At 51.4% G+C, this 27,895-nt stretch overlaps 1 protein-coding gene across 1 annotated transcript in view; it reads left to right on the top strand.

The window, feature by feature from the left end:
• Positions 1 to 1,485: 1,485 nt before the first annotated feature.
• IGSF3 (immunoglobulin superfamily member 3) overlaps positions 1,486 to 27,895 on the top strand; it is a 99,990-nt gene continuing 73,580 nt past the window's right edge. The window contains exon 1 of the mRNA XM_075434460.1: positions 1,486 to 1,568. Within this exon, the coding sequence (XP_075290575.1) occupies positions 1,526 to 1,568 (43 nt within the window). The 5' untranslated portion in view covers positions 1,486 to 1,525. The remainder of the gene's footprint in view (positions 1,569 to 27,895) is intronic.

Below are 27,895 nucleotides of genomic sequence, written 5' to 3'. Positions count from 1 at the left end.
CACGTCTCTGGTTATTCTCTTCTTCTGCTCCTCTGTTCAGAGAGCATGACAAAGCTGCGAATTAAACCTCCCACTCTGAAAATGGCACTGCTTAACATTATTAGCCTGCAGAAACAGAATTTGCTGGGTCACCAGGAGCTGGCTACCAACGCGTCTGCCATGACAGCCACGCTGGGAAGCGAGTCCATAGGGAAATACCGACAGCTTCTGACTTCTGCTGGGTGTAGCTCCTCAGGACTTGGCGTCTTTTGTCAGACGGCTTGGGATTGCACCGGTTTCTGCCTTTCTGTGGCACAGGAGGGCTGTGATCCTGCGTTTGCGTCACCACGACTTCGCTGGGGGCTCTGTGAGTAGGCAGCAGGGTCTCCCGCAAAGGGTCCTCGCGGGGCGAGCACGAGGAGGGTACCTCACTCTGCTATCGCTGTCACTCCTGGCCTCTCTTCTTTTGTGAGCAAACGAGCAACCGGGGGTTTCGTTTGCAAGGACGTTTGGACATCTGCGCCTTTGAGCAGGGCTTTCCCATTCATCTTTTATTTACAAACAGCGTAAACCCCAGGCCCCGCTGTTGCCATATTTGTGCATTTCAGTGCTTCCTGGAGGTACTTTTGACACATTTCTGGCGTTGGGCAGCATCCCAAGCGCAGCCTTGCCCGCGCGTGGGGAGGTCTCACATCTGGCAGCCCGCCACTCGCACCAGCCCGGGGTGCGGGGCTCGGTAGCGGCGCTTCGCTGCAGGACGGTCACGGGCTGGCTCAAACCTTGGAAGACCCGGCCGCTGATTTCGGTTTGCCCGGGAACAACAGGGCGCACGATGCCCTCTCCCGGGAAGCCGGGTTTCCGGGGAGCGCCCGAGGACCCTCTTTCCCGCTCAAAACAACGCAACCCGGTTTCTCCCCGCGCGTTCTTACGGCCCCGGCTTCACCCCCCCCCCCCCCCCCCGCCCGCCGCCACCCCCGACTCGGCAGCGCCCACACGCCGGGACCACCCCCGGCCCCCGGCTGCGCGGCCGCACCGGGGGCTGCCCGCCGGCGGGGCGGGGCGGGGCGGGGCGGGGGCGGGGTTTGGCGGCGCGGAGGAAGCGCCGGGCACCCCGCGGCAGCGGCAGCGCCGGGCGGGCGGGCAGGTGAGGGCGGCGGGCCAGAGCGGGCCGGGCCGATCCGAACCCACCCGATCCGAGGCAAGCCTCAGGGCGCGGCGCCCCGCTTATTTTTTTTTTATAACTTTTCGGCGTGGGATCTTTTTTTATTCCCCCCCCGGCGCCGCGGACGAGGCGACCGTTCCCTCGCCCCCCGCAGCCGTCGGCGGGGAGCGGGGCGGCGGTGAGGGGAGGGGAGGCGAGGGGAGGCGCGGCGGCCGCCCCGCCGCGGGGGCGATGCCCCCGCCCGCCTTGGCGCCTCCCCGTGCCGGCCCCGCCGCCTTCCCTTTGTGCCGCCGGGCCCGGCGCGACGCCTGCCCCGGGAGCCGGCGCCCCGCGGCGCCCCGCGGCGGGAGGTGAGGGCGGCCGCCGCCCCGCGCCCCGGCAGCCATGCGGACCCCGCGCCCGCCCCTGGCCTCCCTGCTCCTCCTCGGTAAGTGCCGGGCGGCGGCGGGACGGGGCGGGACGGGACGGGGGTCCCCCGGGCGGAGCGGGAAGGGACCCCCGGTGGTGCTCTCCGTCGCAGGGCTCCCGGGAGGGTCACCCCTGCCGAAAACACCCAGCGAGTTGTCACTGCCCGCGCTGTTCATGTTCGGAGGGAGGAGAGGGGGAGAAAAAAATATATATGTATGTATGTATGAAATAAATGAGGGTCTCGTCTCCAGCCGCAGTACCCCGGCGAGCAGCCGGGCCGAGCCGCGGGTCCGGCCGGAGCCGGGGAGCGGAGGGGACCGGCCCCTCCTCCGCCCCGGGCTCTGGCATCGGCGCGGGCGGGCGGGGGCTGTCCCGGGCTGGGGTCGGGGGGGGGGGAAACCGTCGCGGTAGGGAGCCACGGGTCGGCGTTGGGGTTGCACAACGAAGGCGGAGAAAATGCCCCGGGGGTAAGGCAGGCTGCGGAAACCGAGTCCTCTCCGGGGTCTCTAGGAGCGCGTTGAAATACGGAGGGAGGGCAGTCCCCGCTCTCGCAAAAGGCGATGTGCCTGCTTTGTGCTGTCTCTTCAAACTGCTCCGGTAGCTCCTTCTCCTTCTGCCTGCGTTTTGTACCCGGTGAACCGTTAAACGTGTGGTTTTGTCCCGTCCCACGAGTGCCTGCCCAGGGGATGACTGCACGCAGCCCTGTCAAGTCCTTGGGGACTCTGCTGCTGGGTGAGAGATGCTGTAGCAATGCCAGATCCCTTCCTCCTAATTTGGGAAAAGCAGAATACAGGACAATTAAAATGCCTCTTAACGCTTTTTGCGGCAGCCCGTGTGCCTGGCTTAGAACCGATGAGTGGATAGGAACGTTGGTGGAAGAGACAGTACAGCACCCTCACGCTGCCTCCTGCCCGCGTACCTACAGAGCAGCCTCGGAGTTGTTTTGATTTGCCTTTTTTCGTTGGTCAGATCTTCTGCTGGCGTTAACGCTGTCGAGGGAAGAAGCAGCGAGGCTGGCAATTTTACTGTCGTGAGACTTGTCACCTACCTGCTCTGCCCATTTGGAAATGACATCTGTACTTGAATTGCAGTCGTGCTCCTGTGTCTCTAATTTGTGTGTGTGGTTTTTCATGCTCTCTGCCAGTCTTTAGTAAAGAGAAAGAGAGGCGACTCTTTGAAATGGTTTTGGAGAAGGTTCAAACTGCCCTTAACCAGTAGCTTGCTTCCTTGGGTTCCCTGAAAAAAGCCGTCTTAAAGCTAAGTTTATCCGGGGTGGCTGGTGTGGCTCTGCGAGTACAGGGAGTCTGTCGTAGCCCGCAAGATGGGTGTAGATGAACGGCGATCTCTTGCTGTCTTGGCTTCGCACGCTCGACCTCTCCGGCTGAAGAACAATAACACTATTCTGGATTAAGTCTTCCTAATATGGAGCGAGTGAGCGAGCGTCCGGCTGCTCCGAAGCGCGCCCGGCTGATGCAGTGGAGTAGCACCAGAGGGCATCGTCTTGCCGAAGGCCTCCCGCCGCGGTGCAGAAGTGGGACCCACCGGGCCCCCGTGGCCGTACACCCCGCGGCCGTGCTTGCCCCGTGGCCGGCTGGCTGCCGAGGCCGCCCCGGCTGCCTGCTCGCAGGAGCTGGCCTGCTGGGCTTGACCTAAAACTGGCTCTAACGTGCCTTCGCCCTCCCTGGGGGACGGGCGGTGAGGTGTCTTCGGTCACCTGGAGAATCGGTTGCTTTTCAGTGGTCCCCACATCCCATGGACGTACCCAGTTTGTAACAATGTTGTGCTGGCCTCCTTGCGTTAAATGCGAGGCTGTTTTCAATGGTTGGAAGCTTACTACGTGCATGCTTGAATTTTCTTTTGGTGTTTTTCACCTGGATTTCTTTAGAAAGCTGATCTCCATTTGACCAAGCGCCGGTTTTGACAAAACTGGGGACGTGTGACCGTGCCTCAAAGCCTCAAGTCGCCCAGAAATGCTTTAGGTTGCTGTTTGTAAAAAATGAGGCATCCTTTGACTTAGTGGGGAAGAGGTTGAATGTGCAGGAAAAGAAATGCAACTCAAATTTTTCCCCTATCCTTTTGCAAACTCATTAGAATTGCTAAAGGAGGAATCATGGTTATGGAAAGCGCCAGCGGATGATTTAATGTAATGTATCAAGTATTAACTAGCTACTAGAATCCGAGTAACTGCAAAACCAGGGTTTGAAAACCCACATCTGGCATGTGGGTGTAACATTTGTAGATCTCTGTTTTTCCCCTTCTTGCTGCAGTGTTTGTTACAGGGTTCTTTAAACAAGTGGCACTTCATCACAGCAAGTACAGAATGGGAAAATAGAGCAAGTGCTGTAAATAATCCTCATGCAGCAATGAGACCATTAATACTTGTGCCAGCCAGTGCTAATCCTGTGTGTAGTTGCAAGATTTACCTTCTTTTTTGCAGGGATGCAAAAGTCTGATACTCCTCATATTTATAGTGTAATATATAGGAAACACAATAGGCTTCTGGGGAATGCTGAATTCATTCATGTCAGTGACTGGTTTATGAACAGCTCTGCTTTTGAGTCTCCTGCAGTCTCCAGAACACCACCTGTGAATGCAATTTACGGCTCTTTGTGTTCAAACATTGCGTATGTATATATGTACATAGGCTCATTACCCTCTTCCTCTCTCTATTCATGCATAGTAATTGGTGATTTATTTGCGATTCCTAGAGGGGAGTAGAGCCTGCGTAAGGTCTTGAAACTGCCGCTCACTTGTAAGTGGCGTGTTGGAGTGAAATAACGGTGCAGAGGCGACTCTCGGAGAAGGAAGGGCTGATCTGACAGGCCTGTCTCCTGCTGGCGGGGGAGCAGCGCGGTGCAGTTGAGTGCCGCTCGAGTGTTACGCTGTCGCACCCTCCTGCTCTGCTGCTGCCTGCCCGGGCGCAGGGCTGGAGAGGGGGTCGGTGGCTGACACACAAGCCTGGATGCGATAGAGCTGGAGGGGAGCAGGCAGAGAAAATGGCAGAGTGGGTGTTTGCACACACGGGGTTTGGGGTTGTTTTTGTTTACCGCAGCTAGCGGCCCGGGAATGTTGCTGGCGCCTCATCTGCTCCTCGATGCATTGTCAGCGGCGGTGGCCAAGATCGTGCTTTCTCCATCTGCGTCTGCCCAAAGCGCTCCGCCACGAGCTTCGTTTCGCAAGCCGGCTGTGCCGCCGTCACCCCTGTGTTTGCTGCCTGTGGATCACCGTGGTTTGCGGTGCCAGGCCCAGACTGATCCCGTGTGCGCTGGAGTGGGGCTGTGGCTCTGCTTTTGGGGAACGCATCGGACCAGGGTGGCCCTGGCTGTCACCGTTTCTGCGTGAGGTTCAGCCGGCTCTCTGGGGGTTGCCTGTGTGCGGTGGGAGGCTGCCTCGCCGTGCCCTGCCGGTGCCGGGCTGGCAGGCTCCGCTCCTGCGCGTCCCCAGATGTAATTCTTCATGGGGAGACTCCATCCCTGCGGTCTTGGCCAGACTGCCTGACATCCTGAGGCTCCTGCAAATCCTGTTTATTTACACAGGAGGTTTTGGTTTATGCGAATTGTCGTCTTTTAGATGACCTTCCGTCAAGTTAGCTGTCTTTATTAAAGCAATTTTTATTGTAAATCGAATGTGTGCTTGGAACACTTTTACCAGACGCATTATATAAAGTGAAAGGCAGAATAAACAGCCCTGCAGACCCATTGGGAGGGACGGGTGGGGGGGGTGGAGAGACAGGGTCATAAGGAGCTTGGGAAGGAGAGCATCACTTCTGTGTTGGGAGGCTTACTGGATTTTTTGGACTGGGAAACTGCTTTTTTTTTTTCTTTTAATTATTTTAAAGTTCTTCCTTTTGGTGTATCTTGGCTTCTTGCTTACCCCTACAAAATCACTCATGGATGCAGCAATTGTCCTAAAGGTTGTACAGTCTGGTGTGAAGCCAGAGGTGTTCTAGTTGCTTTAACTTGGATGAATCTGAGTGCTGCAGCCTGAAAGAGTGCTCCTCGCTGTCTGATAGTCTGCAATCTGCAGACCCTGCCCTAAAACTTATGGCACCAGGAAAATTGCCTGAAAGGAAGGGGGAAGATTTTCAAGCACAATTGGTTTTTCTGCTTGTTGCTAGGCTTCCTCTGCTCGTGATTTGACTTGTCTACTGGTATCAAGGGCGTTTAGGCCCTCCAGCCAGTGTCTGGAAAACTGCAGTATTGTGATTTGCCTCTGGCTTTTAAGTTGCTAAATATTCCTTAATGATAACCTGCTAAATTGGTTTCGACTCCATTTTCGCATTGGCATCTCTTTCCTAGTCATATAAAATCCTCTTAAGGAATAGTTCTCTGGCTAAATGTTAGGAGACGTTTAGCATCTGTTTCATATCAGCTATGGAGAGGCTAAAACGGAGCCTTTCTTGACAATGAGGGGTTTGATCAAATTGCAAGGCAGAGGAATTGGGTCTGCAGCTGCCTTCGGTGGCTCTAGGATGTCTGCGTGAGTCTATGTCATTTCCAGCTCTAACCTGTTGCTCACCCTGTCTCCATCAGCATACTACGAACACGTTTCCAGTGATGTGTGTTAGTAAGCTTTTTGTCGTAAGGAGGTTTAATTAGCAAATGGCAATGAGACAAGAGGAAATCTTGCCTTTCTAGCTGCTGCTGGAGTCACGTGTCAGTAAGTAATTGAACATGAGCACAAAACCAAACCATCTCAGCTAAGTGATGGGAAGCTTTTCTGGAAAAGGGAGAGGCTTTGGCACTCAGGATGTGTACTCTTGCTGCACAGTACTTGCACAAATGCTGAAAAGCAGCAATGCTCCTGAAAGGAGTTGTTCCAGGCTGGTTCCTGCCCGGTGTGGAGAGGGGAGGGTGCAGGCCGGGGTGCTCACGTGAGGAACTACTTCAAGGGACTTGCGTGGATTGAAAAGTAACTTGGCAAACCCAGGAAATAGGTAGAGGGTCTGGGGAGCTTCTCTGTCTTCAAAGTAGGTCTGTTTTTCGCGTTGTCCTGCAGATGTTTGTGGGGGCCCAGGGCAAGGGGGGTGCTGGGGAGACAAGCAGCTGGATTCATTTGACTGGGTTACCTTGGTTTGCTGATCGTGCACCAGGGCCTTGGTACCGCGGGTCCAGGCTGTGTGACCAGTTGCTCAGCCCTGCCGAACGGGTGAGGTGAGCCCAGTGTCCGACTGCCGCCACTCTCAGCTGTGGCCAGCTCCCAGGAGAGGCTGCCTGCTCTGCCCTGGGTAGCATTTAATCTGCAGTTTTCAGCTGAAGCCACTGCCTGTACCCTCTCGTGGATCCTTCTTTCCAATTTCACTCTGTTGCTGGTGGTTCCTTGGTGTCTCAAGGTCCATTTCCCTCTCTTGTTGGGTGAGAGGTCCACAGGAAAGGAAGAGGTGTCCCGCTGTTAAGTGGAGGAGAAGGGGAGAAGGTGAAACAACGGGAAGTATTAGGAGGAGAAGGAAGGTGAAGAACCCAGCTGCTTAGGAAGATAGATGAGAACAGGCAGTGGAGGATGTATCTTACCAAATGCTGGGCCTTTAACCACCATGCCCATAGTTTTTAAAGCGTGAGAGTGAGGATCCATCTGTACTTGTTCTCTTGTTCCTGAGCAGTGTGCTTACCATCCCTCTTGGCTGACTTCTCCTTTTCTACCAAGCTATTGATTCCATTTGGGACTCGAAAAATCATCTAGCGCTTCTACTGTTTCTTCTCATCTTGGCAGCTGTAAGAATTTGTCAGTCAGGAAGGGCTGAGGCTGCTGCTGAAGTGCAGGAATAAAGAGATTCCTGTGCAGTTTCTGGCAACAAAGTTGGCCCCACTGGGATAGCAGAAACCATCCGGATCCAGAGCATATGCCACAGAGCAACTGCATGGCCGTTAGCGCTGTCGAGCGCTACTCTGATGCCGGTTGTTTGGTTTGGGGTTCTGGGTTTTGTTTCTGGCCGTTGCAAAACGGCTCATCAGGGTCTGACGTGGTTGGAGGTGATTTTGGTGTACAGCTATTGTGCTGCTGCTGCTGCTAAGTTTTTTGTTTTAACTAGTGGCAGGAGTCTGGAATTGGTATTGTTTGCCCAGTGTTCCCTGCTCTGCGCACAAAAGTGAATAGCTTTGCTTGCCAGCAAATGTGTTCCCATCTGGAGTCATTATGATTGCATGGGAAAAGCAGGGAATGGGTGACGCATCTGGGGTCTGGGGGATTTTTTTGTTTGTTTGCTTACTTTCTTGGTGGTTGTTTTTTTTGTCCCCCCTCTGCTGTGTCCCTGATCTCTCTGCCTGAGGCACACTGTCACTTTTATGGCTTTGGAAGTTGATAAGCTTGCTGCTAAAGGGAGCTGTGAGCACGAAGTGAGGTAGAAGTATTTTTCTGTGGACTCCGTGGCACTAAATGTCTGTCCTGCGTTTGAGAGGAGCTCGGCACTGACCCAGGCTGTCGTGTGAAACGGATGGGTTCTGAGGCGTTTAGAGAAATGGAGGCTTAAAGGTGAGGGACTGAGCCCCAAAAAAGCAAAAAGGTTTGTGTTTGCCTCTCGGTGAAAGAAGGGCACTGATCTCTCATTAGAGCATGGGCATCGAGATTTGGCTGTTTAGATAAACTGAGATTTTGACTGCTTGGGTGACTCTTTCTGTCTCCATTCAGCACCATCACCAGGGACATAGGAATCTGTCCAGGTTCCTCCAAAGTGAGGACTTTTCACATATCTCTGAAAGTGGAGCTGGACCTTAAGTAAGTAGAAGCCACAGGGGAAAGCAGGTACTTGTTGCCAGAAGTCGTCCAGAAGCGCTTTAGTCTGGAAAACCGTACTGCTGGAACCTGGCACTTATTAACTCGAGTTGCCCCGTACCTAGGATCTAGCCAAAGGGCTGTGGCTGGCTGCCAGGCTGAAGTCACCAAGCTGGGTGTCAGGCCCCGCTGGTTTCTTCTCACTAGCTTGAAACAGGAGCTCCCCATGAGCACGTGTGCCAGCCGTTCTTCTAGTCATGTTTCTTCCTACAGCTTTTGTAAAGTGTTCGAGGTAATTATAGTACTTACTAATATTTATTCCCTTCTAAGCAATTATCTGAATGCGTTTATCTCCGGTGTGCTTTCGAAGTACTCTGCCCTCTCTCACTATATCATTTCATCTCCCTGGCTCAGTGCTTTCTGCTCACTCCATCCTCATACAATCCTTGGTCCTCAGCGTCCTCCACCTCCTGAATATGCTGTCAAGCTTTGCTTTCCACTCCTGGAGGTTCCCGTGCCCCGTCTTTCCTACTCTGCTGTCTAATCCCGTTAAGGAGGAGGGGCTGTTTGCTCGGTGGTGCAGGGGATGATTGTTTAGCTGCCCTGCCAGGTGCTGAAGCGCTTTGCAACGAAGGGCATGGATAGCAAGAGAAAGCGGGCTGGCACCGTGCCATCTCCCAGCTTTCTGCTGACTGCTTGTGGCCTGCAGACAATATCTTCAGAGCTCCTGCTGAAGGGTTTGACCTTTATGCCTGCAGTATTATCCGGCGCCTACAGCAGGAGTCACAGCATGCAAATTCCAGTGCTTTCTTCTGACGTGTGATATCATTGTAGGCATGTTGCTCTGTCGCTGCTCTTGGTTGCTCAAAGTAGAGATGGTGGCTTAAAAGGTGTCCTGGGATTTTTTTGGAGGAAAAGTGAAGTGTTAGGGCTGAGGTTCTGCTCGCTGTCGTTAAGCAAGCAGGCGGCTTTTTTGTACCTGTTGGGAGCCTAGCACAGAAGAGATTGTTATGCTCTGATTGATTTCACTCTTGGTATTAGGAAGAGAAGAAAATTGATTTCTGCTTTGAGCTCTGTGGTGTTACTTACCTGCACAAGCTCCCTTGCTTATCCTGCATGAATGGGACCGGCATCTCCTTGCCAGCCCCTTATGGTCGTGGGGCATAGCCCGCATGACTGTAACTTGGAGCTGCTGCGATTTGCTCCAGCCGTCAGTGTTAACAGCAGCACAGTTAATCCATGGGTCACTGGCACGTAAGGAGCTGTTATGTCTAATCAGTCCCATGCCATGAGCTAGTCGGCAGTTAAATCTAATCCAGAGTGTGTAGCTGCCAAACGCTGTAAGGCGCCAAGCACTTGCTCCTTTCTGCTGTAAATAAGGCAGACTTGAACAAGATCAGCTTCAGGTGCCCTGCCTGCAAGCAGGGATCAGAGTTCAGCCTCGGATGTCTGTGCTGCAGAGGGGTGGAGGTTGTCCAGAGCTGGAAGGGCTGCAAGGTGGCTGTAAATCTACCTGCTCATCTTCATATGTAGATATCAAAGCACCTTCCGCTTTCTCATCTGAAATCTCTTTTCTCCCACCCTCTTCCCCTTGCCTAGATGTGAGGAGAGGTATGTTCAGTGGTGGCCTCTCATGTACTGCTGTCATCGTTAGAGGGACTGTGTCTGCGTTCTTGCATGCGTTTAAGTCTTGCCTGAGATGCCTAGATTTGTTTTGTCCTTTCCTCATTTCTGCTGCTCTTCCACCCCATCTGCTCCTGCTGAATTTTGCACTTGTGCCTGCAGGGTGCCTCTGCAGCCACAGGTTAGCCCCTTTCCCTTCCATAGCAAGAGCCCTCCCGTGATGTGCGTGGGAGCACACCTGCTGCTGCTGAAGATGGGAGAGGTGAGGCTAAACAGTTGCTTGCACTGCAGCTTCCTCTGCCTTTGTGGGGCAAGTCATGGAAGATCATTTCATGTGTCTTTTAAATGGGTTAACTTTGCTGAAGTAAAGGATGAGGACTGCCAGTTGCTATGCACACGGGTCTGCCGTCGGTTTGCTTTGGCTTGGGTGCTCCCAGGGAGCTTGGCAGGGGACCCTTGCTGGACGGAGACCACCCTGCGAAAGAAGGGCAGCACTCACTGCAGCAGTTACACAGATTTGTGCCTGGCCCTGGTGCTCGGGCTGACTGTTTTTTCAGCGTTTGCCCGGGAGAAGGTGGCAGTGAACATGCAGTGGGAGGGAGGTTGGTTTCCTCCTGGGACGGGGAGTTACCGTGTGGCCGTGCCATCTGAGACTGCCCTGAGCTGCGTGGGGTGGCGTAGGGCAGGCAGGGGGTCAGGGAGCTGTGCCTTGGAGAAGTCTGTTGCCTCTGCTTGGGGGCCTGGCAGTGCTGGGCTAGTGCCACCCTGCTTCTCCTGGCTCTCACCTGGATCGCAAAGCTGTGTGGTTCAGTCTGTCCCCGTCTTCTTTTGGCTGATTTTGGGGGAGGATGTAGGGATGAGAGAGGTGAGTGTGAGTGAAGATTTCCTGTACATCAAATACCTAGTAGCTGCTCTAGGAGATCCACTGGGATACGTTACTAAAAGCATCCTAATGATCTTGATGTAATGGGCTTGAGCCTTGGAAACCTGCTTACTGGGAAGGGCAGCCCAGGGCTTTGTGCTCAGCTCCTGGAGGAGGAGGGCTGGGTTCCCAGCAGGAGTCGGGGCAGGCAGCAGGGGCTGGCTTTTTGGGGTGCCGGCAGGTACCCATCCCTCCGTGAGAAGGAGCCAGAAGGGAGCCATGAGCGGGGATTTGGCATGGCAGAGGAATGACTTGGGAGGCTTGGCCAAGCACCAACTACCGCTGTTACCTCGGAAATGTAGATTACCAGCGATTGCCGCTGTGTGGAGGCCAGCGAAGTCCCTGAAGAGATTTAGTCTGAGGAAAGGGTAATTTTCTTTACAGAGACATCTGGGTGTTGGTGGAAGAGAGGGAGATGTGCAGAGCGCATGGCTGTAGCCAAAGCCAGCTGCCTCTAAGCCTTGCTGCTGGCAGCACACGTGAGAGGGAGAGGTGCTGGGGGACGCAACTCCCATCCCAGCTGCAGGAGCTGTGCCTGCCTTTGCTGCTCCTGCTTCTTCAACCGCTGCTGTTCTCCTGAGGTGGCAACATCTAACCGCCTCCTCCAGGCACTGGCGGTGGCCTGGAGAAGAGGTGGGCCGTTTCTCCCTTGCAAAAGTGCTGGAAGCAAGAGTCATGTCAGAAGGGAGCATTCATCAGTCCTGGAAGTTGCCAGTGGAGCCCTGAAGACCACTAAGATGGGAGGGGGTGGTGAGGAAGGTGTAGAAATGAGGGTGGGAGGCAGCAGGAATCCAGTTTTCCAATACGCGATCCTAGAAGTGCTGCGGTAGATGTTCTCTGTAGTTACTGGGGTGATCGGCATCAGTTTCTAAATTGTTCTCCATACGTGGATGCGAGTCTTGAGTGTGGGTAGGGTGAAGCGAGGCTTCTGGGGAAGTATGCTAGCAGGAGGCCAAAAATAAATTATCAAAAGAAAGAACTGAGAAATTAACAAAGCTAAACGGATGTATGCAGCTCTAAGAAAAGGGTGTCGTATTTGAAAGCGTATTTTTGAAAATCCATTTGCTTAGTCATCTTACCGACAACTTCGCTATTTTTACCTTCTTTGCTCTGATGACACTTCGCTGTCTATATAATGGGTTTAGCATCTGCATTCTGTCCTAGTGTACAGGCAAAGTGTGTTTGCTAATTTTGATCTGGCTTTGTAGAATTCCTATACCTCTTGGCTGTGAAATAAGTAAAATACTGTTCTTAAAACTATTTTAAAGGAGCATAGCTGGCACTATTTCCATTCTAACCCTTTTTTTTAACCCATTTCCCATGCCTGCAATCAAATTTGAATAGAGAATATATTCCCTTGCCATTTTAAGTGTAATAAAGATTGTGCCATCAACTCCCCAAAACAGAAAAGTAGCAATGTTTGGGTTAAGCTCAGTAATCTACTGGGGAATGAATGCAAGATCCAGGGCATTTGCAGATTTTTATTTCTGTGTGTTTGCAGGGACTGTGGCATCGCTAGCAGGTTGCTCGCAAATGGTAGCTTAGATTACCTCTCTTGCAGGCAGCAAGATTTGCATCTTGCCCTTCTTATTTGATCTGCAAGTGGTGATGAGAGCCGTGTACTCAAATTCAGATTTTCTGAGTTGCAGTCTGCCGTCATTAGGACAGTGCTGAGACCCCAGAGGCTTTTTCCGTGTTTTCATCCTGTTTCAGTAACTGTGTCTCTTGTTATCTTGTTCCTGCATATTTTCTCTTGTAAGAGGAGACTGTTTGTTGCAGCTGTTAAACCTCAAATGTCTTGAATCTCCCTTAGGGAAGAGGAGGAAGAGTTTCTGAGGTTTCTGCATAAGTAGACTACAGAAATACCTACGTGTCTTTCCCAAGTGTACAGCCAGGAGGTATTCTTGCTGCTGTCCTGACCAGCTGATGAGTTCTGGGTGGTTCAGCCTGCAATTCCTCCCTCTCGCTTGCTCGCTGTTGTTGAAGGGGCTTAGTAAGGGAGCTGGAGTTGCTTTTCTCTTTGGCATGTAATGGTGCTGGATGCCTCTGGTTCCTTTTGTCAGAGCAGTGTAGCTAGGAGGTGTCAGAGGAAATTATGGATGTTTGTTTGGTCTCCTGGCTGGATGTAAGGATGCAAGTTTTAGTGAAATGTGCTTTGAATAAACATTGGGTAAATCTGCCAGGATGAGAGCTGCCTGGAAGCCGATGTTGGGAGCCGTGCTTATCTTTGTGGCAGGATTTAAAAAAAGAAGTTTGCATGAGAAGGGTTTTGCACCCTGTGTTTGGTTCCCATCGGTTCAGTGATTTGAAATGTTCCTCCTTATGTTCTCTGTGAAGCCAGCCGGCTGACCTGAGGAGAGGATTATTGGAGTCAAAGTCTCTAAAGCCTGTGTTGCCATCAGAGTTCCTTCTCGCCCCCGCTTCCTTGGCGCCGGTGGCTAACCCGGGCCGGGCTGAGGCGTGACCCATTGCCGTACTAACGGACTGCGGTCATCCCCTGGACTTGCTGGAGCTGGCACGGGGTGTGTGCACGGCCCCCCTGCCATGGCTGTGGCCCCCTTCCTGCCTAGATGTGGGCGGTGGTGGCACGCCATGCCATGTCCCTTCCAGGGCTCAGCCCCGTGCCGCAGAAGGGGTAGGAGCTGCGTCGGGGCCACCCGTGCCTCTTGCCCTTATGGCAGTACTCTGTCCTGAGCAGAGAAGACTTGATGCCTTCCCCCTCAGGGCCTAGCCCAAGGTCAAAGTCTGGGGTGACGTGCGCCGTGGTCCCTTCGCTCCTGCTGCCCTTTTGGGTCGCCCTCCCTCCTCACGGGCAGACCCAGGGGATGCTGTGGTGGCAGGAGAAGGTGCCGGGTGCCCCAGGGCAGGCCTGGGGACACCTCCAGGGCTTGGGGCGGCCACAGCTTTGGGCACCCAGGGGTGGCTTTCACCTGCTTCGGAACATTGACCAGGAGCAGCCATGTGCCAGCGGTGCCCTGGCCTTGCCTGGCAAGCTTGTGCGGGGCGTTTAGTTTTGGCTCCTTGTCTGGAGCTGGTGTGTTGTAGCTGCTGCGGGCAGGCACTCGCCAAGCTGTGCCGGTGGGTGCTTAAATGCAGCTGGTGTCAACCCGCACCAGTTGTGACCTGCTGCAGTGAACTGGACCTAGGGGGGTGGCATCAGCAGCTCCTGTGGGCTTGCTCCGCTCCTTCCCTCTCCTGCCCACCTTCCCTCCCTTCTCCCCATCCTTCTCCTCTCCTCTGGCTCTGTCAGTCCCCAGCAGGTCTGGAGCACGCGTGGCATTTTGGTGTGGTTGCTGCATCCGTTCCACTTGCATCAGTCAGTTGCTGTTAAGGTTTATAATCAATGTAATATCTCTGGGGTGCTGCTATTTAGAGGAAAAAAAAACCCCACCCTTCCAGACTTGCATCAAACAAGAATTTTATTCTCGTTAATTGAATTCTTCTACAGTGTGATAACTTGGGCATGTTGAAATCAGATAAATAAAAAGCCTCCCTCCCTGGTAGCTATGTAAGCCTTTCCTTAACTCCCTGATCAGAGGGGACTAGGCTCTGCTAAGTAAGTACCTGAAGATCAAAACTTCTGCGTACATCTGCTCATTGGGGAGCGTAGGCAGGAGGACGCCCAGTGTGGTGTGTCGGCAGGGGAAGGGTTTGCCTCTCCCACACCCCCCTTTTCTCAGTTGATGGGGAAAGATTTTTGTTTTATTTTGTTTAGTGACAAATGCTATTTAGTCACCCTCAGACACGTATTCTGTGTCTAGAAACTGTGACTGTGCTTTCATCCAGAGCTTCAGATAAACCTGCAGCCGTAAGGAGGGGCAAGTCTGCTCTTGCTGAAGTCGGGGTATATCGCCTTTGGAGCATCTCTCGGGCCGCGCTGCCCCATCTCATCACGTGGGTGCTGAGACGCGTTGCTCTGGGAGGCAGGAGGGCGTTTGGACATGTGCCCGAGGTGTGGTGTTGCTGAGCTGATGCTGTAACCCTGAAAAAATCCAGCTTGCAGCTTTTTCCAGACTCCATACATCAAGTGAGACTGGCGGTCGTTAAGGGCACGTCCCTTTCTCCGTTGCATCTCTCATGTAGTTCTTGTCGTGGTGCTGGAGGATGGGGCCCCTCTTGTTCAGCGAGTGCTGTTGGTGAGTCCAGGCTCCTTCCTCCCTGTGCCTAGGTCACCCGTGCTGTAACGAGTTGCCTGGCTTGCTGGCCAGGCTGTTGCTTGTCTTGGTTTTCAGCCAACGCCGCTCTCCCCTTTTGGTGTTTTTTCTGCTTTCCCCTTCCCGTGTCACCTTTCTACTGTCACCCTGGTCTTGGATTTCCCACCACCCCTCTTTTGTCAGTATCTGTGTCCCATAGCTGTTTACACCACCGACGCAGTGGCATCTGCCCCCACCCCTGGGGACACTTTTTCCACCCTCCCTCCCGTCTCCAGGCCCCACCATCTGCTGCCTCTGCTCCTGCTGCTGTGCAGTGGCGTGAAGCTGTCATGAGTCCCCTGACTGTGCTGACCTCCCGTCTCGGAGAGCGCTTGGCTCCTTGCCTCTGCCTTGTTCCTCATAAATGCTTAAACTTCTCCTGCTTGACTGAATGCCGCTAGTGGTACATCTCCCTCAGCCTGGATAGCCCCTTCGCCACCTTCAGATTTCCCCCTCAAACCTTAGCAACTTACAGAGGGGGCTGGCATACAAAGAAGAGCCAGCCTTTAGCTGGGGGGTTTGCCCTGTACTCCTCTCCTTCTCCATGCTTTTCACAAAGGCAGATTTTCTAACCCTGTTGCTTGCCTTAAGGGTCCCAGCTCATTTTCCTTTGTCTCTGCCGTTTGCTTTGCTACGGGTAGCCTCTCTCCCTCAATGCAAAGCTGCTTTATCCCCCCCTCCTTCAGCAGCTGCTCTGTCCTCTGCAGGCCCCATGGGATGCTCTGTCTGGAGCTCTTGCCTCCCAGCTCACTGCCAGTTGAGTCTCTCTCTGTGATTTACTTTGCAAGGGTTTTCTTAATAGCCTCCACTGTTCTACATCTCAGTTGTGATCCAGCATTACCTTCCTTGACTTAGCAGTTGCCCTTGCAACAGCCAGTTTCGGAACAGTTTTCTCCGAATCCTGTTGTCTTTGCCTTTTCCTGCCTCTCTGAGAAAGCTTTTCTTGCGTCCTCTCATACATCATATATCCTGTATACCCTGCCCAGCTTCAGGGTTTGGTTTTTTGTGGCTAGAAGGAGCCTACTCTGTGATGCTTTCCACCTCTTCCTACTGTCCCTGCCTCTTGGTGATTTTATCCACTGACAAAAATTGGCCTGGCCTCTGTCTGCTGGTGTTACAAGTTTGTATTTCTGGTCAAATTAAAACCTTGACCTCTGTCTCTGGTGCTCACTTGTATGCATGTGCGTGCACCGGCGTCTTTCCTCTTTGGAAGCGCAAGCTGCAGCACTGCCTATCCATCTCCGCCTCTGAAATTTGGTTGGGTTGTTTTGCTGTCTGCTCGTTCCTCTGAACTCTCAAGTTAATTCCTCCTCCTCTGCCCTGCCAAATGCAAGATGTTTGTCTTCCCTTTAAAAGCCCTCCTTAGCCTTGTTCTGCCTTGTCTTTTCTAGGGCCGCTTCCCTCTGTGTGGTTTTTGATTCCCAGCCTCTGCCTCTCGCTGGGTTTCCTTAGGCGGAGTTCTCGGAGAGAGGTGGCTTATCTGATCGCGCTGCCTCGCTGCCGCCCCTTCGCTGGCAGCCCTTTGGCCAATTTCACGCAAATTTTGATGGGAGTAGAGAACTTGGGGATAAACGAGTTCCTGCAAGTCTTGTGGAGAGTAGGTAGCCGAGTCGGGGGGGTGGCAGGGGACTGGAGGAGACTGTTCTCTTCAAGGGCTCTAGCAGTGCCTCCAGATGACTCTGGCAGCCGTAGGAGAAGCTCCAGCTGAAGCTTGCAGTCAAGTCATTAGTCTTCGAGACAGCCTGCCTCCTGAAGGCATAGGAAGCTAGGCTTCATTAAGTCTCTTGCTCTTTGCTAAAAATGGTGGCTTGGAGCCCTTTTATTTTCTTCTGTGTGATTGGGAATGACCTGCAGCGAGCACCTGCAGCACTGCTTCGCCTGATGCCTCGCCACACGGCCTGTTAGAGACCTGCCATCGGGGTCTCCCAGCAGAGAGAGGCCACAGCCCTTTCCTCTCACGCTGCCCGGCTCTTTCCTGCTCCCAGGCCTCTCCTGACCCGTCTGCTGCCTCTCTGAAGGTGCCGTTTCGCAGTGTGGCTCAGCTGGTGGAATATCCCAGCTGCTGATGAAAAGGGTTGTTTGCCTCCATCGCTGAACCCCAAATTAAAAAGTGTTCTTGCAGTCTTAGTGGAAGCAAATAACTCCTGCTTTGGGTTGTTCTTTTTCAGCTCACTATGGGGATCAAGCACCGGGAGAGGAGTGTGTATGTCACTAGGAATAAAGCCAGTGGGACATCAGAAAGCAAGACTGCTTTCCCCACCTCCCCCGTGGCAGCTGGTCCCTAGATCAGCTTAAACTGCGTTGTGAAACCATGCTGCTAAACTGAACTTCCTGGGATGAGGGTTTTTCTGCTGCTGTGTTCTCTGCAGGGGAGCTGGCTCAGGGAGGCTGCTCTGAGTAGGTGCTTGGTGCTGAGCTAAGGTAAATAAGAGTCTACAGCAGCGGGCAATGCAATCCTGGTGGAGTGTCCTTCACAGAATGGCTGAGGTTGGCAGGGACCTCTGGAGGTCGTCTGGTCCAAGCCCCCTGCTCAAGCAGGACCACCTAGAGCAGGTTGCTCAGGACCATGTCCAGATGGCTTCTGAGTATCTCCAGGGATGGAGACTCCACAGCCTCTTTGGGCAACCTTTGCCAGTGCACACTCACCCCTCGCAGTTTATTGAAAAATAAAAAAAATAAAGTATTTGCTTACTCTTTCCAGCTGGTCAGTCTCCTCTGGTGCATGGAGTTGTTCCTCCGTTCCTCCCCAGGGAGGAGAATTGCATCTGATTGATTGTTCTTCTTGCTCATTGGCAATAGTATTGTGTATCTTTCTCCCTCCCAGACTGGAAGCAATAGTAACACAAATGCTTCAGCATCTCTCTTTTTTTTGTTTGTTTGTTTTCCTTTCCAAATACCAGAAAGCACCTGTCCTCCAGTTGAAATGGGAGCCTTGGTAATTTGGTGACAACTGCCGATAGTCTCTGTAGCATGTCAAACTAATAAATTATAGTGTAAGGAGACAAAGAGTTCTGACATCTTAATTAGCAAGAAGAGGCAGCAGGTAGCTGAAGAATCTACCCGGATCTGTGTCTTTTTTTTTTTTTTTTTTTTTTTTTTTTTTTTCAGGGAGGCTGTCTAACTGAATCACAGCAGTTTTGAGGGCAGCACTTTGCTGGTGCTTAGGGAACAGAGAAGAAAACAGAAGAATTTGGGGGTGAAATGGAAACTGTCTGCTGTTGTATGACCATGCTTTGTGTGATCCTTTATGGTGGGGTGGGAAAATTGTTTTTGAGAAATGCATGCTTTTAGCCAATGTATTTGACTTTGGGGATAACTTAATTTGCTGTTTACCTGAAAGGTCTTTCTGCTGAAGAAGAGGTACAAGATGGCAGCTTTGCCTTGCAAATTGGGTGTTCTCTCATGCTAATGGCCATGGCTTAAGGGCGCAAATGTTTCTTTAGCGTGCCAGAAGCAAGCAGGAGAGATTGCCCATTCATTTCTAGAGAGATTGCTGCATTGGCTTATAGATATTACACTTCATGACTTTTTGCAGTGCCACTCTGCAGAGCTGTGTGCTCAGAAGGAGATGGGGGGCCGGTGCAGAGCCCCTGCCTGAGGATACAGCTGGAGTGCTGGAGGAACAGTGTGCTTTGCAAGGGAGGGAGGGGTGTGCAGCACTGCACTTTGTCATCAGCTCTTCTGACCTGTCCGTATCTAATAGATTATCATTAAGTCTCCCTTCTTAGAAAGCAAACGATTTGGCATTGAGCAGTTCGTAAATGGCTGACTGAGGGAGACGATTTGGAGTTTGGAAAGGAGATGCTCTGGCCCTAGCCCAGAAGAACAAGCATGCACATAAAGAGCAAGTCCTAGAGCAAGTCCGAGAGCTGAACTCCTAAATGTCATCCTTACCAAAGTAAGGGAAAACCTGGAATCACTCAGAGCAAGGACAGAGGAAGGAATTCAAATCAGGAACTTCCGGAAGTATGGAAAGATGGGCCAAAACACCGGAGTTTCTCTTTAGTGGTAAAGGGAGGCACTTGTGTGTGCTCCCTCTCTCCTTCTGTTTCAAATGAAGAGAGCAAGAAGCTTTGCTTTTCTTCAGGAAAAGCAAATTTGAGGGAAGGTAAGGAACCAAGCTTTCTGTGGATCACAGAAGTATTTGGAGACACATCTTCATGAACGAGAGGGAATTCTTTTCATAAAAGACCGGGTAGTATACGCTGTTTCCTTTTGGCAAAGATAATGTGAAGGTGAGATTTGGGACTCCACACTCTTCTCTCCTGGAGAGTATTTTAAGCATCTGAGATGTTACGAGGTGAATTACAGCAATAATAGGGGCATTCAGTTGTTCAATATTGGGAGGGATTGCAAAGCATGCAGGAAAATGAAAAAAGTAGTGACATTAAAACATTATTGAGTGTGAAACAAAATGAAGTTTCTTATTGTCTGAGAGTGAGTGATTGTGCAGGGAATAGCGTCTGACAATTCTGAGAGTGACCCTGGCTGTTGAACATGTAGAACCTGAAGACTAAAGAACGGTAATAAAAAGAAATACAGAGGCTGCAGGGCATAATGAACTATGTCAGAAATTTCCTGCCTCGCTTTGTCGCTCGAACAATTTCATTTCCCCCCCTCCTCTTGATAGGTTGGGAACACATACCGGCTACGAGTTCAGCGGTCTGAAATGTGTGTTGATGCTTCATAGCTTTGGTACGAGCACGACGGAGCTGAATCTTTCAGAGGTCTGGGAGCAGTACTAGAGACGCCAGGGTAAATGGTGTGTCCTTACATGTATTTTAAGAGCTAAAAGAACAGAAGAAAAAACCACACAGAGGAATCTTGGGAGACTTCCCTTTTTGTGCAGGTCTACACTAAATCTTACAGTGGAGTACCTGTGGTTACAGCTTCAAAGCACAGGCTGGGAAGGCACTAATGAAGCCATTGCTGCTTTTCACTGGAAAATATAAAAGTAGGTATTGCCTTGGGCATTCCAGCAGGCCACTGTAAATGCTGCTCTGTATCATAGTGCTCAGACAGACCTGGAACCAGCAGTAGTGAGATAAGTCACTGGGGCTTGTATTCAGTGGGCTGTAGGAAAGAAGAAACTCTGGAGGATAAGCCACAAGGAGCAGCGCAGGTTAGAAGTGGTGCGTGGGCAAACCAACGCTTCCTGCCTGCACGTTCCCAATAGAAGTGTGATCTGCCAGGGAGCTTCTGCGTGCGTGTTTTTCCCATAACGATAAGGGTAATGATGGTACGATATATGAAGAACACGCTGATCTGAGAGCTGGAAGAGGACTGTGAAGGTTCTGTTCTGTCCTTGGAGGAAGAGAAATAGTTGATTAAATAGATTAATGGGACAGGCTCTTCCTTAAGTAAAGAGCCTGTAGTGCTACTGGAGCTCTCCGCAGTTCTGTGGGGTTGGTCAAAACTGGTGTCTCCTTCAGGGAATACAAGGATTGCAAATTCTAGAGGACTTTTTCTCAGTGTCTTTGCAGGAAAACAGTCAAGCTATAATAAGCAGTAGGTGTGTTACTCAAAGATATTTGAGCCCCCAGCCGTCATTTACCATTATGAATATGAACCTGCAGGACGGTCAGCTCAGTCTTTCCCTCGTACATCAGCTGGTATCGTTATTCTCCTCTGACATCAGGTACACCTTGATCCACCACCTTCAAAGCCGGTGTGAAGTAAGGAGGCTGAGCACTGTGAGCTGCCGAGCCTGGGGACCTGTGTGCAGAGTGGCTGCCCTGCCATCCTCCTTCCTTTCATTAATGTGGGATATCACTCTGTTCTCTGACCACAGGCGTGGCTGGCTGGCTTCTGGACGCTTGGCTCCATGACTTTTCCAAGTAAAGCTATACTGGATTAAAGAGTAGTTTCAGATTTTAATGCAGCCAAGTAACTTTCATTCTACTTTCTGATGGGATGGTCAAGAGCAGTAGAACTGTAAGAGCAGGGAGATCTCATGTCGTGCATCCCCTGGGGCAGGTTCATCTCTACCTGTGGTATTCCTGAAGAAGGTAAATGTCTGTCAGAGGGAGCTGTAGCATGAGAGACTTGTCTCAGAAAGCAGCCTCTCTGCTGCCTCGCTTTCCCTGCTACTGGGAAGTTAAAAACGTACCTAGCCCCATGTCCAACCTGAATCTCTGCTATTCAAGTCCAAACCTATTGTTTCTTGTCTCCTCAGTGTCCAATGTAGATAATGAATTATTCCTTCCTCCTTCCAGCATTTTTCGAAGTTTAAAGGTTGTGGTAATAGAGATAATCTGCAGCTCAAGAATATGCCGTTCTAAGACGGTGTTAAAACGAACGTATTTTAACATGCCTAATTGTGGTCACAGAGAAGGAGCAGTTAGAGGAATGTGACATCCATATAGTATGAGGTTGGCTTAAAAAAAAAAAAAAGAAAAAATCAGAAGGGCAGATCACTTTTAACACTGTGCAGCTGCAGAATACCAATGCTGTACTGGGGGAAGTAAGGAAGTCATCTGTCAATAGAAGGACTAGATCTGAGAAGAACCAGAGGATGAAAAATGGCTGTGATCTTGGTAAGGGGGTTGGATGTCTGACTGGATGCATAATTATAACAGAGGTACAAGACCTCTTTTGCAGTCAGAACTTGGGAAGCTAGTCACAGGCCAGAACAATCTGTGGTGATTAAAAGAAATGTCACCTCTTTCATATTTATTGAAAACATTTTTCTTAAAAGACAGTAAACATCTGCTGTGGAAGTGAGCGGAGCAGCTAGCAGAGATGAGTGAAAGCAGTTGTGTTGGAAGAACAAAGAGCTTTACTGGCAGCTCCTGTCTCGTTTGCCCGTGCTTTGATATTTCCCCACTGATTGTGATATTTCCATACCAATTATTGTATAAATTGTTCCTGGCTGACCTCTCTACTTAGCCATCCTTAGTTGGCTCAGCGGTGGGAGGAATTTGAATGAGGAATGAACAGCTTTTTGAGTCAGTACAGGAAGGACGGTCCACGTGGTGGGATGGTGGCAGGAGTAGAGGAGGAGGATAGGGGATCAGACACCCTTGGTAGCCTGATTTAAACATCAAAGCGAAAGGGTGGAGGATAGGGACAGAGTTGTTCTGCAGGTCGCTCCAGCCAGCCTTTCAGTACAGTGAACTCTCTTGGAGTGACAAAAAATACATCAAGCAAAATACTGTATTTTCCCAGAAAGAGGCTTTACATTAATAAGGGGGGGGGGGGGGGGGGTGCCACATGTTTTCTTCTGATAGCATTGTTTTTTTCCATCTGGCAGCAGGTTGCAGCGTATAGAGATTGTCCCTGCTGTGACTCATTTATGCAAAAATTAAGCTCAAATCTGATTTTTATTTGTGCGCATTAACAGGAGACTTCACAGAATAGCAGGTGCTTGTTGCTAGAACATCGTCTCTGTTTTGGTGTTGCCCACTGGGGCAGGGTCTCGCATAGAGATTAAGTTAGTCTTCAGCTGGTGAACAATAAGACTGTCGCTTGGGGAGGAGTTCTCAGTGCCTGGACAATGACGAGCTTGGAAGAGCCTTCTTGAAACGAAACACTGTTTGGTGGGTATCAGTCCCTGCATTTTCTCTGGACTCCACAGCAGGACTAAGTAAGGGGCTGGTCTTGGCAAGAGCCGTCCGTGTCCTCTCTGGGGGACAGAAGGGAAAGAGGAAGGACCATCCCCTGGAAAGCATCATGCCTAAGGGAGACTGGAAAATTAATCTGAATTAAGACCTAACGTGAGCTTGGAGGATGTTACCTGTCCCTGAGCAACTTGCTGGAAGCAAAGTTCTGTGCAGGGCACAATGCTCCTGTTTTGGGGTAGAGGAATGGAAACACTGGGGAGGAGCGAGTTGCAGGGGAGCCCTGCTTGCTGGGCTACATTTTACAGTGTGCGCCCCGTTACTTTGCGAAAGTGGCCAACGCACAAATTGCTGCAGCTCAAAGGCTGCTTCTGCGTGCCCTGCTGTTCCCCCTGGCCTGCTGCCCGTGAGCTGCAGGCTGTGGCATCGCCCCGCAGTGCTGCCTTCCCCGCTTGTGCTGGGCTGCGAGCGTATGGGAGGCAGGGGGCAAGCAACGAATTAACAACGCTGCTAATAAATTAACAGCACTCTTGGACTGGATGAAAGCACTGTTCCTTTGCTGTGGGCACGGCATCCTTTCCTCGCCCTGCGGCCGGAGCGGGGTGCGGGTATGTCTGCTGCCTCCTGTGGCCTTGGCCAGGGCTGAAGGCGCCGGGCGCAGCCGGAGGAAGGGTCTGCTGGCACTTGCCTGGCCTTGCATGGCACGGCCTGCTTCGTTGGAGAGCAGGGGCCAGCCGGCTGCCGAGCCTGGCTCCCGCGCCGCTCTTGCCTGTGCGAGCCCCAGCCCTGCGGGAGGGCAGCAGTTGCCACAGCCCAGGATGCCCTCGGTGCTTGCACCTGCTATGGGGTTCTGCGTGCCCAGAGCATCTCTCAAGCTGGGAAGTAGGCGCTTCGGCGTAACCGCTCTTTAGCACTTGTGTCTGAATCGTCTTCATTACTGGGGACTTTCTGCCAGGTCCTGTGGTCTGCTGCAGATGCTTGTTCGTCATAGCCAGATAGGACTTATGAATGCTCCCCTTCCCTTCCCTGCACGCAGGCACTGGCTCCCGCTTCAGTTCTGTGGGTGGTTTGGGGGAACCAGTTCAGATGGCCGTGTTCGGAGCAGAGATAGCCATGCTTCTGGAGGAAAAGCTGAAATGGTGCTGCTTTTAGCTTCTGTTGTAGTATAGCCAATACATAATCTGCAGACCAGACGTGGCCTGTATGGCTGAAGAGTGTAGCCTGCGATGACATGGGTTGTGAGGGGGCATGAGGACAACTGTACCGGTTCAGACTAATGCTCCTCCACTTAGCTCAGTATCACGTCTCAAAAAGCTGTAGGCAGGCAGCTATGCAGCTGTAACTTGTTTTGGGAGCCTCCCAAACCTGATGTGATCTACCTGTTTAGTAGTCCTCTTTGAAGTTTGAAGTTCTTGTCCCACCCACATTTTGACCCATGCAAACTTTCCGTATCCACAGCATCCTTCGACAGGGATGTCCCCAGGTCTGCTAAGTGCAGCTGCAAGAACTGCCTCACTTGTTATAAAGCTGGATCTGACTGGGTTTGGTTGATGGCCCTTAGCTTTTAAACTGGAAGAGACAGTAAATGGTCAGTGCTTGACTATCCTTTCCATGGCGTGCATATTTGTACAGACATTTACCAGATCCTCTTAAAGGCGTCTGTTTTCCAGGCCAGAGTCCTTGCCTGCTCCCTTATTTCTTACATAGAAGCTGGTCCCTGGTGTTAATCATTGTTGTTGCTCTTCTCTGATGCCTTTTCAGGCGCGCTTGTAAGTTGAACAAACAATAGCAACAACAAAAAAACCCAAGTGTGTGCTGTGTATTTGCGCAAAGGACGGGGAGAGGAGGAAGAGGGATCTCTTTGGAAATGTTTCTATCTAATAATTGCAGACGAAGGCACAAAGTAATTTCTAAAGGAAATTTAGGATTAGTATTATCAGTTATTGACAAATTCTGCTTTAGAGCTTCTAAGGGAAGGAAAACTGCTCTAAAGCTGCAGGGGTGGGAACATCCCCTCAAGCTATGTAATCCATTTGGTGTTCTGCACTGTCAGCCCCATGCTTCTGAAAGATATGGAAAAATGTAAAGAGTTTTTTTAATTGCTCTCTAATGATTAGAGATCCAGGATAAAACTCCTTCTAAGAGCTTGAATTCCTCTTTTAGATTAAAGGTCTACTGGCAGTGATTATTGATACCCAAGGTACCCCGATGGAACTTGCTGTGATGCCTCTGGGTGTGGTCCAGGCATAACCCACACTCTTGGAGACAGGGAGAGTCTTTGTGAAAGAGGTTCCTCGTCATTTTGTCCCTAACTTTTATTTATTCTATTGGTGTGTCAATGGTGTAGCAGAGTTCCTGTGTGCACAGCCATCCTTTCTTTCATTACACTTGCCTATCCCATGTGATAAGCCTTGAATCAGTGTTCTCAGATTCAGTTTTGCATGCCTGTTCTTCTGAAAGGGACCCTGCTTCCCAAAGAGTACATGTTTTGGTGCTTGCTGAGATGGGGCATCTTCGAAGTGTTTTGGATCAGGCACCTGAAATGGCCACTCATCTCTGGAAAACCTGAGCTCTGCGTGTCTCCCTGTGGAAAGGTCAGATCTTGCTGTAGTCAGGTGGCGCTGCTGGAAGGGTGCAGATTTTGCAAAGACAAAAGTGTACGCAGAAGCTGAGCTACAGCACTTCTGGGTGAGATGCCTGGCTGCCAGGGATGCTCGATGCTCCTTTCTTGCCCGTAGACTGAATGGAGAGGCGTTGAAGTCCTGGCTGTGATATAACGAGGGAGACATGAACAGCCTGGGTGACTCTGACATTTCATTCCTCACTTGCCTGTCGCCTGCCTTTCAGAGCTGCTTCACATGACGTTGGCCATGGCCCTGGAGCCTGCTAGGCAGGCTAGCGCAGGGGAGATGCAGGGACTGGGCATCTCCTGGTGCCTGGGTCCTGGACCGTCCCCTTGCTGCGTGACCCTGAGCCTCATCGTCCGTCTGCACCATCCCCTCTTGCCGCCTCCTCTTTCCCTGGCGCACCTCCTGTCTCCCAAATGGGGCCTGGGAGATGGGTGAGCCAGCGGAAGCGTGGAGAGCTGCCTGGCTGTTGTTTGGCTTGGTCTTAGCTCAGAAGGCCGACGACGATAGCCCTCATCTGTAGGGGATAAGGATCAGGGAACGCTTCCTCCTTATCGTGGGGGATTTGCTGCCTTTTGGAAAAAAAACAGATGCACAAACCTATCATTTCTTATTAATTTTAAAGTAGCTCTTGGCTCACTACCTCCTCCATATCAGCCCTTGCATTGTCAGTAAATTATGTTGGATTTGCAATTAAAAGCCAGCTGTGCCAGTGAAGTACCAGCCAAATGCCACCATAAACGTCTCCTGGGCGTCCTAGGGGAGGTGTGGAGCACACAGCTCCTCCTCCAGCGAGCTCTTCTCTCGCTTTGAGAGGGAAAGATAAGAGTTTAAAATGGGATCTCACCCATTATTTCTGTTAATCAGAACGCTCGCTCGCTAAGAAATGCAGTGCTTCTCTTGACACTGCTTGTTCGTGGATATAGCAATTCCCAGAGCTTGACAACCGCCAAACACCCTTCACTGTGCAAAAAGTTAACTGTTTGAGGAGAAAACTTGCGGCGGTGGAGGTCTGTCTCAGGCTGATTGTTTTTCTCCTTCCCTTTCCCAGTTCAGATGATTTACTGGAGAAGTATTTTTGCTTCTACTGTGTGAGGTTTTCTTTAAGTGTTGAAAAGCATTTGTGCCCACCGGTGTTGGAGCAGGAATTTGCAGCCAGGCAGGGGCAAGAGCACAGCGGGTGTGCCGCTCCCTGCCCCTCTGGAGATCCACCCTGTTCAACCAACTCCTGAGCCTTTGTGTCTCACCTCTCCGGGGCTGAACGGCAGCGTGCTGCAAGTTGTAGCAAAGCCCCGACTGTATTGTCTGCCTTCCACGCTGGGGCTGGGCAGGGCTTTTTCTGCACCAGCTTCTTCTGTCCCTCAGCTGCTTGGGCTCCTGGAGCTGGAACGGGCAAGCAAGGAGCTCTTCGGCTCTTACCTCTCTCACTTTTGGTGGAATCAGGAAGGTGCAGCAATCCAGTGCAAGAGGGAGTAGGAGAGGAGGAAGGCAGAAAGTGGGTCTCTTCTGAACCTGGAGCAGGACTCTAGGTCGTAGGATTACAGGCAAGGTCCCAAAAACCACTGGCAAGGGGAGAAGGAAGCCCACGTTAGTGCTGGCTGTGTGGGTGGGTGGGATTTGACATCTACCAAAAGGTGGTGTGCATCAGGGTGCAGAGATCTGCGCTGTGGGTCCCTGAGGTCGTGATCTTGCCAGCGAGCTTTGGAAGGGCCAGTATGTTTCTCTGCTAAAACGATGTTTTTCGGATGGATGGTTGGAAAACTCCTCAAAGAATTGCTGTGTCAAAACAGCAGCACTGCTTTAAAAGCCTGCAAAACAAGGTCATGCACTCAGGAGCTGAGAAATACCCAAAGGAGTGTTGTGTGTGCAACTTTTAATTCTTACCGCTGCATGTTTGCGTTGTGACGCAATTTCAGTTGTGTCATTGCGTGCGGGGTATCTGTATGCTGTAGCAAGGCTAGATGTGCATACAGAAATCGTATTTTGAGCTAACTTTAGGTGTGCAATAAAGATCTTGTCCTTCCTGCTACTCGAAAAACAGTTCTTCACATCAAAGGCTGTAGTATTTGCTTTGTCCTTTGGCCTTTACGGAGCGAGAGAAGCGGCTGCCTGCACCTTAGATGTGTTAGTTGTCTCTAGCGGTATCTTTCCCCAGGATGAAGAGATCGGTACAGCAAACAGCGGGGGAGTGTTTGCCTCTGTTGTTCCTCTCCCCCGTTCATTTTGAACGTGCTGGCTTTCCCTGTCCTCCCCTTAAATCACATTATTTCATAAAGAGCAAAAAGAAACATAATTTGGAGCAGCAGCGAGCTGAGCCCAAGTTAATAGTTTGAATTGCACTCCATCTGTTCAGCTGCATGGCCCGATGGATGTGATGAACCCATTTTTCACAATTTGTTTTAAGCTGGTAAGAACCATCCCTCCTGGCTCTGGTCCAGGCTGGCTGTGGAGACAAACTTCCTATCTGGACATCCACGTCCAGAGGGTGGGATGGAGTCCGTGATCCCCAGATGCCAGGCTGCCTCTTCCACCTGCAAGCCGCTAATTCTTGAAAGATTAAATTCTTCTCTGGACTTGAACGTTGTTGAAAATCGGAGGGGGAGGGGAGGAGACCCCAACCTGCGCCTGTATACAGAGGATGAAATCTGCAAACGTGATTATGCAGGACCCACTTTAAATCGGCTTATTGCTGTTTTATGATGGCAAGCAAGCAG

This window comes from Opisthocomus hoazin, chromosome 1, assembly GCF_030867145.1.
Source record: "Opisthocomus hoazin isolate bOpiHoa1 chromosome 1, bOpiHoa1.hap1, whole genome shotgun sequence".
NCBI classification, from domain to species: Eukaryota; Metazoa; Chordata; class Aves; order Opisthocomiformes; family Opisthocomidae; genus Opisthocomus; species Opisthocomus hoazin.
The sequence above is the reverse complement of the archived record's forward strand: the minus strand, read 5'-3'. Positions and strand labels throughout refer to the sequence as shown.